The sequence below is a fragment of the Gallinula chloropus genome (genome assembly GCF_964237585.1).
Source record: "Gallinula chloropus genome assembly, chromosome: 12".
NCBI classification, from domain to species: domain Eukaryota; kingdom Metazoa; phylum Chordata; class Aves; order Gruiformes; family Rallidae; genus Gallinula; species Gallinula chloropus.
Window position 1 is genome coordinate 19,433,451 of NC_140097.1, and position 14,664 is coordinate 19,448,114.

General features: G+C 43.4%; 1 protein-coding gene across 1 annotated transcript in view; it reads right to left on the reverse strand.

Annotated features, from left to right (window-relative positions):
• Window positions 1–789: 789 nt before the first annotated feature.
• The window catches only part of IPPK (inositol-pentakisphosphate 2-kinase), a gene marked incomplete at its 5' end in the record, with an annotated part of 29,875 nt that continues 16,000 nt past the window's right edge, over window positions 790–14,664 (reverse strand). The window contains 11 exons of the mRNA XM_084269661.1: window positions 790–1,040; window positions 1,997–2,076; window positions 2,536–2,638; window positions 4,039–4,189; window positions 5,242–5,521; window positions 6,510–6,582; window positions 6,987–7,045; window positions 7,515–7,604; window positions 7,988–8,109; window positions 10,552–10,618; window positions 11,372–11,467. Coding sequence (XP_084125787.1) covers window positions 815–1,040; window positions 1,997–2,076; window positions 2,536–2,638; window positions 4,039–4,189; window positions 5,242–5,521; window positions 6,510–6,582; window positions 6,987–7,045; window positions 7,515–7,604; window positions 7,988–8,109; window positions 10,552–10,618; window positions 11,372–11,467 — 1,347 coding nt within the window. The 3' untranslated portion in view covers window positions 790–814. The remainder of the gene's footprint in view (window positions 1,041–1,996; window positions 2,077–2,535; window positions 2,639–4,038; window positions 4,190–5,241; window positions 5,522–6,509; window positions 6,583–6,986; window positions 7,046–7,514; window positions 7,605–7,987; window positions 8,110–10,551; window positions 10,619–11,371; window positions 11,468–14,664) is intronic.

The window sequence follows — 14,664 nt, forward strand, 5'->3', positions numbered from 1 at the left end:
GACACGATCTGAAAGAATCTGTAAAACTCAGAATATATTATTCTTATAGCTCAATTTAAGTTAGGTAGGAGTGAGCTGTGGTTTCACCTTCAATAGCAGCATATAATGTATAGAAAAAAAAAAAGACTGGTCTGTCAGAGGAGTTAAGCCCAGCTATCACATAAAATCCAAAGGTTCTTACCTTTAACCCTTTCACTTAGATTCAGAAGCTTTAGGCAGATACAAGGTGATGGCAAAACTTCTGGAGGCAATCTGGTGTTCTTAACTTCATGCATTAGTATGTAAGTGTTCTGCAGTAACACAGTAGTTCTGTACATCAGTAACACTTGAGTAGCCACTGCAGCTGTGTTTTCAGTGGACTTAATGCTAAAGTTTTGTATTAGGTTTTGTCAGAGCATTCTCTCTTCCCAACAGGTAAGAGACTCAAAGCAAAAGCTCCAAGGCAATTCTCTGGTTAGTAACTAGCCTTTCTACGTCAGCACAACGCCTCAGGAAACCTTTCGTTCTGTGCTCTTTCAATTCTAAGGAAGCAGATTTTTAGCATTAATTTGATCTGTCCTCTAGTTCCAAGGTATGGCACCTTAGCTGTTCTGTCATATTAAATACATTCATTAAGGTTATATAGCAAACGCGTGGTTTAGTGCTCTTCCATGTCTCTGAAAAGGCATACCAGTAAGAAATCATTTCTTAAAGCAAAAACATTCACAGCTGAAAAATGCACTGAACACAACAGAAAAAAAAAATCACCATAATTGTATTCCATTAATCTGTCACTTCCTACTGTGTTGGAATAAAAATAACCTTAAGGAAAGAGTTACACTTTATGGAGAACCAATGTGCAGTCTTCATTCTCCTTGAAGAGATTGGACATAACTGGGTCATCTTTGGCCTGTACATTCTTCAAATAATAGTTTACTATCTTGCCATCAAGTTTGTACTGATGAGGAATGCTTTCGTATGGTTTTAGATCGAGGTCCAGGACAGACACAGAAAAGGTGAATCTTGATTTGGATGTTGGTACCACAGGTCTCTGCTCAGAGCTGGAAAACAAAACAACATTGCATGTCAGAGTACTGCAGCCAGCGTTCCCATTTGCTGACTCTAACCTCACCCTCAGAACTTAGGGAGCCTGAGAAAGTTAAACTCCAGCTAACATAGCCTTTAGAAAACTACAGCTTCAGCTTAACCAGTCTTAAAGGGAACCTGACTGGAAGAGGCACTGGCATTTTCCTGTCTGCGTAACTCAAACATTACTCAATGACTGTGTCTTTGCTTTTAGTAACTCAGCTGCCTCGAGGTGCAGTGCATACAGAGCAGTAGCTTTGGAAAGTCTGTAGAACCACTGCTGCCCTGACCTAGGTTCAAGGCAATGCATATTTGGTATCAGAACTCCTGTCCAAGCATCTTGGAGGATGTCTTAGGAAGTCACCACTGCTCAAGTCATCTCCATAATGAGCATTTTATTCAAAAGCCACAAGGCAAATGCAGAAAGTGATATTCTCTACAGATACCCAGACTTTGGCAAAGCAAATTCCCCCTGTAACTGGTATGTCAGACTTATGGCTGACAAGCCACACAGATAATACCGCAGCAAAGCCTCCTGCCTTAGCAAATGATGTCACCACTTGATTGTTGCCTAATTGCTTAATAAAGAATTGCTTAATAAAGAACTCAGTTTTCTGAGTAGACAGCAACTCACCTTGAAAAATCTCCTATGAGGACACCAAAGCAGAACAATTGTACCTAGCTAAAATTGTGTGTATCTATCTACTATGAGTAATCAAGAAGGGAGTAAAAAATCCTTATTTCCTTTAATCAGCTTGAAACTCATCACAAATGTCTTAAATAGAACTCTACCTTACTTATATGTTCACAGCCAAATATTTGGACACCCTCCCCAAAACCCTACTTCTTCTAACAGTTACTTGGAGTGACTGAACTGTGAAATGCACCTTCTGTTTCTAAATGAGGATTCATTCACAAGCAGGTCTCTTACCATTCATCTTGTAGGCAGGGTGAGAGGGCAATCATGATGGAGCAGTCCTTGGCAGTCATTGCTATTCTGTACTGCTGCACCTATGCAACATGAAAACAATCTGAGTTTTCTCTTGTATTTGCCTTTAGTAAAACACACTGTTCTTTTATATAAGGCATTAGTATCCTCAGTATTTGGGCCATTGGTATTTTAAGAGCTGGGGAGTATCTCTGTAACATGGTTTTACAGCACCTCGTGTAAGAATCATGTTTATTTCCTACAGGTATTTTTTTTTCCTTGAGAGCAAAGCAGCACCAGTTCATGCAAAAGCTTTTAATGTCTAGAAAGGAAATAACCAGCTTTGGTTTTCTCTCAAGAACTGCTCATAAACATGTTTGTTTTAACCACTTCTGCTGTTAAGATATTTGGCACTATGAAAACAGGAACCCTCCTGCCCTCCAACAAGCCAGCAGCGATGCTGGCTGGCTCCCCTGAGGCAGGGGCCTGTCACAGCCCACAGACTAAATCAGCTTCAACACCGCGCACAAGGAGACGAGTACCTTTGTTAACGCAAACGCCACCGTCCCATCATCTTCAGTGGAAAGATCTAGCAGCTTCTCATAAAATGCTTCATTGTACGGTCCATCTATCTGTAATGTGCTTCTAAAGAAATTTAAAAAGGAGATTTACAGACAGTCAAGATGATTTACTGATTGCCAGTGAGATCTTTCTTCAGCAGCCCAGAGACTCACACACAGTAACACCACTAACCCCAGCACAGGTTAACGCTCAGAGATCTAACACCATAAGCAGTCCCAGGCACTTAAAATGTGCTGCTTAGGGTTTCTTGGGTTGGTCATGGGCTTTTCTAAAGATGAATCATTCTTAATCCACTGCCACCTGTGTATCACTACAAGAACAGTATTTTTTTTTTGCAGAAATGGGTAAGTTTCAAAATTTGTAACAGTTTGCAGGAGCTCAGGGCAGACTGTCTGCAACCACTGAGGATACCCACTCATGTGCCAAGGCCCTGCTCTACCCCAGCTTCCCAATGTGCACTGACAAACACGGGCTGGTTTGTTTGGCTCCTTCCCTCCCCATTCAGTACCTGCGCTCCCACAAAAGCAGGGCTTGCAGAGCACAAACACGGCACTGCAGAAAGCACACATCTTCAGATTGATTGTTCAATGGATAAATCTAGAAGCAAGGCGCTCTGCAAGTGACTTAAGCAGAACTTAGTACCACTTCAAGTCTAACTGGAGTCCAAAGAACTGCAGGAGCGACTTGGAAGCGAGGCCAGAGTGCCCTCGTGTGAGCAACGGCAGCGTTACAGCCCGAGAACGCGGCCACACAAGTCAAGGGATTTTACTGCAATCATTACTGCAAACAGCAACACAAACGTAGTGGCTGACATGACCCAGTCTTTCTTTGCTGGGCAAGAAACACCCCAAGATAGAGATTCTCATGCCTCAAGGATGTGCTGAGCACCTGCAGCGTGGGTTACAGTCCGGCACTGGCTGCTACTCACCACCCCCAAGGACAGGTGGGACGAGCCAGCAGACACTGGGCTACTAACCCCTCACGCCTTCTCTAAGGTCTTGCAGGCACAGGCTGTATTGCTGTTGAGTACCAAATCCAGAGTTTTAAAGAGCAGGTTGGTACATAGGGGCAAATAAAGACTTGAGAATGACTGTAGGAACATTGTTATTACAGCAGCCATCATCCCAGTGCTCCAGGTACCAAAACATCCATTTTACAGCATCTTTCTTCACACAGACAACCTCCACTACTAAGGAATGGGGCATTTCCTCTCTTACCTTGTTGGGAACTTCCTGGTCTCATTAAAACAAATCAGGACAAAATGACCGAGGTTATTATTAAAAATTTTAAACCTCATCCTTTGTTATCTGTCATTTCAAGTTAGAAGTTCAGAAAAGGCAATATGCTGAGGAGGGCTGTATGCAACATAGCACGAGAGAACAGAACAGTGGGGTCTGCACCCAGCCAATCCTGTCTGCATGCATACTTAATGAGAAGGGGAAAGAAAAGCCATCACCTCTTACCTCTCTTCAGGAAATTCCTCTAAGTACTGTTCAACTCTACTGTACAAAGGATAGAGTCCTTCAATATCCAGCATGTCAAGCATCTGAGCCTGAAGGGTTTTATAAAGGAGACAACCCCTCGGTAAGCCAGAGCTTTCCAATTTATGTTTACCTAGAAGAAAATGTATTTTCAAATAAGGCAGACATGAGTGTCGGCTTCCCTTCCCCTTATCTGTGGTTGTTGATAAAGCAAATTCAAACATTCTTTAAACAAATCACAGTGGGAAAAAACTACCCAAACCAAAACACTTCAGTTTCCACACTCTGATGTGCCAGGTGCACCCTTAACCAGCACATATTTGACTGCAGAATAAAATACCTGGTACACAGCTCTATAAATCACTTGAAAAAAAACCCCAAACCCACAGAATTTCATTGCAATTTGGAAGTTTGAGCCTACAAGAGAAATTTTTCATGCAAGTTTGAAGCCAGCACAAACTCACAAAAAGTACCAACTGCTAGCAGAAGGTAATTCAGCCTCTCAGGTAGCGGGTCTTGCTGGAGGATGAACAGATTTGTATTTGCTAGCATTTCCATCAGATTTACTCTTGCTCCACACCATACAACACAACCAGCCAGCAGTGAAAAAGTTGCTCAAAAGCAGAGTAAGAAATGCTGCTTATGTAGTTAGCATCTGGAATAAGTAAGAGCTTTACACAGCTTACTCACTGAGGGATTAACACAATATACAGTTTTCCAACTCCTGCTTCCCATTTCTTCTCCCCCCAGTATCCATACCTTTCTCTTTACCAGGAGTGGAGGAGTAGAAGAAAAGGAAATGAACTAGAGCCTAACTTGCAAAGGCTGACAGGAGGAGCGGGGAAAGGCAAGAAACAGGCATCATGTAACAAACCAACTGAAGCAGCAAGACTTCCCCACATACAACAACATAAATGCTCCCCACAAAGAGCCCGTGATGGGTCTCAGCTCAAACCGGAATTTTCCTCTGCATTTCCTCCCCCACCCTGGATGCATTTCCACCCGTGTCACCAGGGAGTGCTGGAAGTGCTCACAAGATGGTGTTAAAAACAATTCTCGAGCAGTTATGCAGCTCAGACTCATTTTTAAAATGTCACTAAAACTCCCGTTTCATTCTCCCATTGGTATTAAACAGCGAGAGGCAAAGACCTGCCTCCTTACAGAGCAACAGCAATGGTTCCTTACCATTTCTTACTAGCTCCTTATTGAAAGCACTTGCTTCACAGTAGCTTCTTCCTTGTGAAACAGGAACTGTCTTCATGTCACCTGCCCTGCAGGCATCAGTGCTACTTAGTAGCGACATAGTTATAACGTGGATTAGTTCTTTAATAATTGTCCTTGTACAGTGAGGGCCACTGACCAACCCGTTGGAAGGGAAAAAGAAAGGTTTTAAATGACGAGCCAGTTCGTTCCAGTCAGAGACACCATCCTGCTCATCCTTACAGCCATAAATCAGTTCCCCGTTCTGCAGATGAGAAAAAAATAGAAGATTTAGGCCCTTCGTGAAATCCAGTTACTCATCCTTAGTTAATCAAAGCATCATAAGTAACATTTTAATACATGCAGCACAGAGAAGCGTATTAATTCAACAGCCTGCACACACACACACACTCTTCCAACCTCTTACAAATTTGCCCTCTTAATAATCAGGTACCACAGGTGACACCTTTGTATTAAGACCAAAAAAGCCCATACAGGTCAAGTGCTCTTTTCCCAAGTGAACTGTAAGCAGTGACACTGAGCCCATACTGTGCACAGCTTCCTATCGCTTCTTCCTGAATAATATCAACAGTGAAAAGCACCACCCAAACCAGCCTCCTTGTTAAAGGCCAAGCTGGAAAACAGGGCTATAGAAAGGACAGAAAGGGCGTGATAGTTTCCTGTACTAATAGAAAAACTAGGACAGTTCATTCAAGTCAGTCATTCAAATAGTTGGTTTAATACTGGAAATAAATTGTAAAGGATCTTATTTCCTAGAATTAATCTGGAAACCTGCATAAGCCATCAGTTACTGCTTTCTGGTTTTCCTGTGTGAAAGCTGTAGGAAAGGTAACTTTACTTCCTCAGGGAAGCGAGCTGTGCCTTCGGTGAGCATGAATGCTGTAACAGGGATTTAAATAAATATCTGCAGCAACACACAGAGTTCTTCAGCAGCTTCTTCCTGCTGAAGCAGCACAAAGTTTTAAAACTCTGGGCATCTTTAAAAGTCCTTTTCCTGTCAGTTGGTCCTTGACTAGTCTTTCAGACTATGGAGTTCTGGGAAATCATTACTTATGTGTCCTAACCTGAAACCTTACTAAGAGTTCTCCTGTTTTCTTCTTCTGTTGGGGTCCGATAGTGATGGTGCTGATTAGGTGGATTTGAGGTGGGATCTTCACAGTTCAGACACTGAAGTCAAATTGCTTAAAAGTCAAGGCCACAAAAAACACAAGCAGGCAGATTTAATTCTTTACCTTAAATATTTTCAAGTTGTTCTGTGCCTCCTGTAATAAGCTCTTCAAAGCAAAGTGCATTCTCTGTTTATTTCTAGGGAAAAAAAAAATATGTTTCATCACAGCCTTTAGATGCTTCTGCCCACCCCTGGGGCTCTATGGAATCAGAGTGAGGCACCTGAAGCAAACACACCCTTAAGCATGTTACTCCTGCTGGAGACACTGCAAAGATGAAGTGACTCCCTGTGATTAGAACTTCAAATCTGTAAACTAAACAGCTCTCAGGTTTCATGTTCTATAGCAAACGGCACTGGTACATTAACAAGCAACTCTGATTCCAGAAAGAGGTGTATAGTGCCAAAACCAGTCACTGGAAAAGTCAGACATGCAGGGATCAAGCATCCTTAATACTGTGCAGGGAAAGGCAAAGTAATCTGAGAAAGAATCTGGAGCAGATATTTTGCCAACACACAGACTCAGGCACACACACTTCCTTACCCTGAGAAGAGATCCAGTGGGCAATATTTACTTGGTCGCTTCCATTTCCCGTTTGCTACCTGTGGAAAACCCAGACCTCTACTGTTACCACCTTCTGGAATGACTCTCAGTTATTCCCACAGTCACATGTGTGGCACAAAACCCCTTGAAGGGACAATTTCTGACTAGTGGGGTCTTCCTCCTCATATTTAGCTCAAGTCACCCAAACTGCTTTCACAAACAGGGAGCATGGAGGAAGATCAGATTAAGTAACAGCGAGGCACAGTGACAGGATCTCAGACACATCACACACTGTCAAATGAGCCCCGTGTGCGTCACACGCTGTTCTGAGTTACAGGAAGGAAGTTTTACATCGGAGTTTACCCCACCAACAGCATTAATTGTCCTCAAGACTAATCTTGTATTTGTTTGCTTCCAGCTTCCCACAGAACTTGTTCCATCTCTCGTTAAACAGGAAAGCGAGACTGGAATGGCAATTAAAGCAGAGCACAGTCAAAGGACAGCAGGATGACAAAAAACAAAAATCACCTTTAGATGCTGATGCATACAGTAACGACACACCTTGTGCTTTATCTCCTGGGAAACATGGCTGGAAAAAGGGATGAAGCCACACTTTGGCTAAAACAAGGAAACAAAACCAGGTTATACATGTATTTCTTTATAAAACTATCAGAGCACACAAAATGCAAGTCTTTTCAGTTAAAGGAACTAAAAAACCCCAGCAAACCAGTCAACATCTTAACACAGTAGATATGTGTCACTGAATATTATTCCCAATTATTTCAGAGTCCTCAATGAACAAGGGCACACCTACAGAAAAGCCTAGCAATATCTGGAATTTCCCAAGTTTTGAAAGATCAGGCACTGGAAGAGGGGGAAGGATATTTCATCACTTGGTGTCAGTGAAAGCAGCAAGCTCTGTCTTATCCTGCTGCTCCCTGGTCAGTACCTACTTTAAAAATGCAAATAAACCCTCTGGAGGTCCCTCTCCCATTCTGCACCTTAATCTCTATGCAGAGGATGGGCCGGTGTTCCACAAAGCGATAGGTCTGCAGCCGGGTAAGATTAGGAAGGCACATTGCATAACCACTGAGAGTGTCCATATCTTTATCACAGCGAGACTCTGGGAAAACAAGACAAGAAACAACACAAACAGGAAAATGAGGCGTGGGGATGTTTATTTTACTCTGTAGTTATCTTTTTTTCCAGGTCAGGGGTGGGAACACACAGGATCAGGGTTAGCAGGCTTAGTCAATCATGCACTTGCATAAATTTGCCCTCCCCATCATCAACAGCTGTTTTCAGTTTCTTCAAAACCGCTGTCGGAAGCAGAATGCCTCGGGAGCTGCTGGGAACGGCTGCTGGGAACGGCTGCTGGCCAGCCCATCCCAAGAACTCTATCAGCAAGAGGCCTGGAACGGCACCAGAGTGCAGGACCAGTATGTGGCTTCACTCAACTCCTTTCTCTTCCTAGCCATTCGTGTTTACATCAGCATAAGAAATAGGTGAAAATCCTGTGTGATCTAGTCTGGGTGATCCTGCTCTAGCAGGGGGGTTGGACTAGATGACCTTTTGAGGTCCCTTCCAACTCCTAATGTGCTGCAATTCTGGGAAAAGGAACGCAGAGGAACAAGAGTTGGCTTCCCTCTCCTCACAAGCTCACAACTTAGACCAAGAATTCTCTCTGCTAAACCACTCTAAAAGTAAAAAAAAAAAGTATTTTTAAATAAAATCTTGAGAAGATGTGAAGTAACAAAATGGTTTCAGATAAAGCCTTTAAACGACCTCCCTCTGCACACATCCTTTGGGTCAGAGAAAGGTCTGTGAGATTTGAATTCAGATGTAAAAGGAACACGCAATCCTAGACTGTCAGATATCTGTGTTACTGGAGACACACACAGAACGGATGGGTTCTGTTAGAGTCTCCATTGCTAAGAAAAATGTCTGTTCTGAACATACTGCAATAGGAAAAAATACATCTCAGAGATGGAAGCCTCATGAGGCATCAGGCTGCGAGTACATGCCGTGCTTCAGTAGGACGAACAAGACGAAACCCAAATCCCCGGGGTTCATTTTTGTTTCCTAAACTTAAGCAGAAGCACATCAACGTTCAGCTGAAAGCCACTTGCCAAACCTAACAGCCCCAGAAATCTGAAATATCAGAGAAGTTCCTTCATAAGCCAGACAGGCTTATGTGAAAGGTAGTATTCAAGGATATTCTTTCCTCAAGATGTTAAGAAAAACAATCCCGTTAAAAATGAACAGTGAGATTTGCTGTTGTGAAGCAAGAGATACCACTTGGACAGCTCCTCACAACCACATTTCTTCTTCTAATGAAATCCCCACAAGCTGCAGACACACAAAACTAAATTCAGCAGTCACTTCTACCAGAGTATCATCGATTTTATAACTTTCAGTGGACACAATTTACTTTCCTTGCTAGTTCCAGTGCCTGAAACAGTTTCTCAAAAAGGTGAAGACAAGTCAGTCACAGAGACTGTCCTGCGCTCACTGTACGTAAATTCATTCCATTTTTCCTGGATGAAAGGCATGAAAGTCCTGGCTACAATTACCAAAGAATTTAGTACCTTTTTTTCCCCCCCGGGAGTTCTGCTAAAACAGGGAGTTTGTGGCCACTGTCAATAACACTGGAGAACACAAGATGAACACACCATGAGCAACATCTTCTCTTTGCCCATTTTGGAGCTCACACCCCACTGTCCTTTCAGCCACGCAGGAAGAATGATTCTCCCAGGTGTTGGTGACTAAGAACGATACTGAATTCTGTAGCACTTCACACTGAAGATGTGTGTCAGAGACCAAGTCTTGCAGCACGTTCCAAAAAGTTTCACAAGCCAGCACCCCCCTAGCCCACAGGTTCAGCTCTTCGATTCCCCCTGTCCAGGGGGCAATAAAAATGAACCTGCACTTCACCTCTGGGCAGCGACCCCAAAGTGCCACATAAGAGCCAGGAGGAATCAAGCACAGCCCCGTGCCCCAGCCATGCGATGAGACTGAAGGCAGCTCAGCCTGTAACGCTGCAGCCCCTTGCAGGGACATGCCCAGCTGTCAGGAGAGACATGAAAAGCTGGAAGGTGAGGTTGCACACTGCTTTGGTGCTGTGACTCACGGGGTGCCAGGTGCTGAGCCCCATGTGAAACGCTAACCTTGAAAACAAGGCAATTTAGCAGGGAGTTTCTGAAGCAATCTTCCTTCTAAAGCTCTGCTGCAGAGCCAGGAGAAGAAACTGATGGGATCAAAACAATTATTTCAGGATGTGTCTTCCACCTCCCTCACTGACTTCGTAAAGGACTTCACAACAGGGTATGAGCTTGCCCAGGAATCAACAAGCACAGGCTTACAAAGGATCCCTGTCCTCAGCATAATCAAACTGCTATCAGAAGCAACTTGTAACTCTAGAACACACCGTTCAACTTGTCATTGTCTAAATATTGAAAAAGGTTTCCTCATATCCTGAGGTATGATGCTCTTTTACTTATAATAAAACAAAAATGCTTTGCAGCTTGAGGAAGGCCCCCACTTTAATACCACCCCTGGCACTTACCTGGCCTCTCTGGCTGAATTTTTAAGCAGAGCTGCCTTACGAAATCCAAAGGGAGCTGAATAATTTCCTATTAAAAAAAAATTTGAAAATAAATATTTTAAAAGATATGCATTTCAACACAAAAAATTACTACCCCATTTGGGCACCTTAAAATGGAATATTGAGTTTCAGTGGATGTGAACAGCCACAGACCAAAATACAGTCAGCAGCGTCTCCCTGATTAACCTCCTGTCTGAAGGCCTGTACCTGAAAGCACACACCCCCCTCACTCCCCTGTGAAAACCAAGATCCAATCTGAATAAATGCACTGAAAATGCTCTATGTGCACAAAGAAACCTACATCATTTTGTCCTCTTCACAAATTAAAAAGTCCCATGTCATGTCCCATCTCATGTCCCACCCTTCCAAGGCAGAACTGTGTCACTCAAGTTCCAGGAGAAGGTGTGACTTTTCCACTCAGTGCTCAGGCCTGGCTGCCCCAAAGAACAGGGCGAGTGGCAAGGATAAAGGTGACATCTGACTGCACAGGAACCGCACAGGAACATCGGCGAGTCACACAAATCACAGTTCTCCCCTTGTTTTGCAGTTAAGCCCAAAATTCTCACACACCTCTCACCTTTCACTGAGCAAAACAATTTAATCACCTCACCAGCACAGAGCAGGGTCTCTGTTCTGATCCAAATGCTTCCTTTGTGTGTGCGTATCTTGCTAGAGAATTATCTGCAAACCCTATCAACTCCTTTACTGGCATTCAGTGTGCCTCAAAACACTCCAGTGTTTACAGTGTACAAGCCATTTATTTTAAGAATAAAACATTTACCCCGTGGTGAACGTAGTTCTCCCCAAAGAACTGCTTCATGACATGTTTTCCAAAGTCTACGATGTTTTGCAGATGGTGCAGTATTTCCTCTGAAGTCTGGAAGGCAGAAACACAGTAATTTAACTACAAAATGATGATAAACAACACTTGAGAATACATATACATACTAGTCAATGATTTAGCAAAGTGGCTTAATTGCTCTGCAGAATTGGTAGGTCAGTGCACCTTGAAATTAAACAGACACATGGAACTTGTGCTACATTTGTTTCCTTACTGCTCTGTGAGGCCGGTAACCAGGAAAACAGTCAGAGGAGATAATTATTCTTCTTGAGTTTCAGGGGGAAAAGGACAGAGGAAAATCAAAAAGGCACAAGGGGGGGAGATTACTCAACATCTACTCTGGCTTTCACCATTATTCTTAAAACAGCTCTAACTAAGCAGCATGATAGTCAAACCAGATGCACAGCATGCCTTCCTCCCAACGAGGAAGCGCAGGAAAGGCTCTGAGTGCTATAAAATACCTGGAGATTTGGAAGAGAATGGCTGCAAAGACTTACCCACATCAGTCACAATGTCATCTGCTACTGATTTTATCCTATGTGCCTAGAACACCACACCAAAGTTCTTTGAGAAGACAAAGACACCAAGCTAGATGGAGAGGAAGCTAAATGGAATCAGGAAGCAGGATGGCAGCGTTAGTGCTGTCTGACTCTCCCAGACTGCTGCTCACTGAGGAGAAGCTGTACAGCAAAGCGATCCCGTTCCCAGCACGCCAGCGTGTTCTGGATCCCTGCACAGTATTTTATCATTCCTACAGACCATTTCCAAGCTCCCCTGTCCTTTTCTAACACAAAGCTTTTCTAGAAAAACACTACTCTTTGTACCACTGTATGCTGTAAAGCACTGAACCATATAGATTTACTCCTGGGATTAAGTAACAGTGGAGGAAGAGAATGGGCAACACTCGCATCCAAGGTGTAAAATCAGAGAGAAAAAAACCACAAGTAGGAGGAAAAAAAAAGTCACACTGCAGAGCAGGGTAAGAGAAAAATGACAGGAGAACACCTGGATAATGACAGAGTCTGGTGAAAGGAGGAAAGGCCACATCCAACACAAATTCAGTGTGTTAGGATTTGTAAAATGAGACTGGCACTAACCAATCTTCTTAGCTTTGTTTTACAGTAGCATCACAATAAGTAATATTTTTTTCCACCAGGAGGTTTTGTTACCTAACAAAACCACACAAGCTGTGTAGGACTAAAGGAGGAGTTGGTTACTGTACAACACGGCTGCTCAGATGACATACCAAATCCTCCAGCAGGATTTCTATTCCAGACTGAAACAGCAGCGTGCAATATACAATAATGCTCTACAGAGAGAAGTCACCCCACTAACACACAACACTACACACTCATCTCTCTAACACACAGCACTACTTACTGCTACTTCAGCGTGCAAAGCACCGACCAAAACCCATCCTTTGGCCCAAGCAGCAAGAGTACAGTTTTCCCAAAGCACTTACACAGCATTTCCATCACTCTATAAAGGCTGGGACAGCACTTATTCTTTAAAATGCTTGGCTTATCCTAGGAGTTGTTGTTTCTCAGAATGGCTCTCCCTGAATCCTCCTAAGAGCCAAAGTAAACTTGGTGTCTCTTCACAACAGGCAATCTTCCACTGCTTGAGTCTTAGAGCAAAACACACACTACGATGCCCAAGTAACTTTCTCAGCTGCAGTGATTTGTTCTAAAGAAGGGTATTTAATAATTAATAGGCAGTGGGATGTGTGAGCAGGCCACCCACACAGGTATGTGAAAGGCTGTTTTACAGCAGCCTTGCTCAACCTGCCCTTCCCAGGAAGGCCAGTGCCCCTGTGGCTGGTGCCAACTCCAAGGTTCCTCAGAGGGAACTCCAGCAGCATGCAGGGACACCCACCACTGGGGAAATCCCTGTTCCCCCCCCCCCCCCCCCCCCCCCCCCCAACAACTGCAGACACACAGTACCCATCTTCCCCAACCTTCCCTTTGTGCCAGGCTGGGGAAGAAGTTGCTGTGCAGAGGGGAAACCTCCCCCAGCAATTTAAAGCATCGATAGTTACAGCAAGTGTCCTCCTCACCTGAGGAACTGGGACGTGACAGTTCTGAGCACCCGCTACAGCAACACCTTCAATGTACAGAACAGATTTCTGCCCTTTTCTTGACCCTTTTCACACAAAACTGAACACTGAGAAGGCATGTTACATCATCTCACACAGCAACAGAACCCTCAGCTAATTCCCACCTACAGACTGCTCTGACATACACAGTACCCACAGGCTGGTGTTTTGGTTCAAACATGTGTCTGTGAACCAGCGTTTCAGAAGATCGGGACATTCACTGGAAAAGAGCCACCACTTAGAAAGATCAATACAACTTTAAAAGTACAAATCAAGCTTGGGACTGCTCACCTCCTTTAAAAGCAATTGTATTCTATATACTCTAAAGGAAACACAAACAACTAACAGGCTCTAGAGCATCACTTTTCAGCTGTAAGAAAACCACTCAGATGAAAAGCTTTTGAAGGACCCATCGCTACTGTCACCTCATTCAGCAAAACACTGAAACTCACAACAGGTTTTGTACAACAAAAAGGCAAACAATTCATTCCTGCAGAAGACTGATATACTGAAATTAGCAGTACACAATTGCAAATCAGTCTACAAAGCCCTGGCACTTGACTTTCTACTCAAGAAACACAAACCCCTGCGTTACATTATTTTCATTAAAACATTGTAACTGTAACAACCCAACTTGCAATCCCACCCCTTATTTGACTACAGCATTATCTAGTCCCAAATTCATAACCCAGCAGTGTAAGTACAAAGCAGTGTCCAGACAATGTTACCCTGAGAAGAGACTGAGACTCATCTGTCCACATCTCAAATTCCAGATGTGTTTTATTAGAAAATATTTTGCTTTAACTGCTTCTTTCGGAGCTGCTGGGGAGTTGGAGGAGCTACAGTGTCACACACAGATACATAACACTCCACATCCCAACTCATCTTGTGCTCCTCAGGAGCACAGGTTACACCTAAAAACCATTTTGTCCTCTACAGCTGTCATGTTGCTACATCCACATTTGTCTTAAAACTCTGATTCTCCAGGACTTGTTTACAGATCCGAAGAGAAAACATTTAGCTTTCAGTTCTGCTCCAAGATAAATTAATCCTTTAAAGAAATCAATCACTGGAAGAATGAAATATATTCAAACTACATAATCTATGAAGAGGGCAAAGGCAAAAGGAATTGTGTATA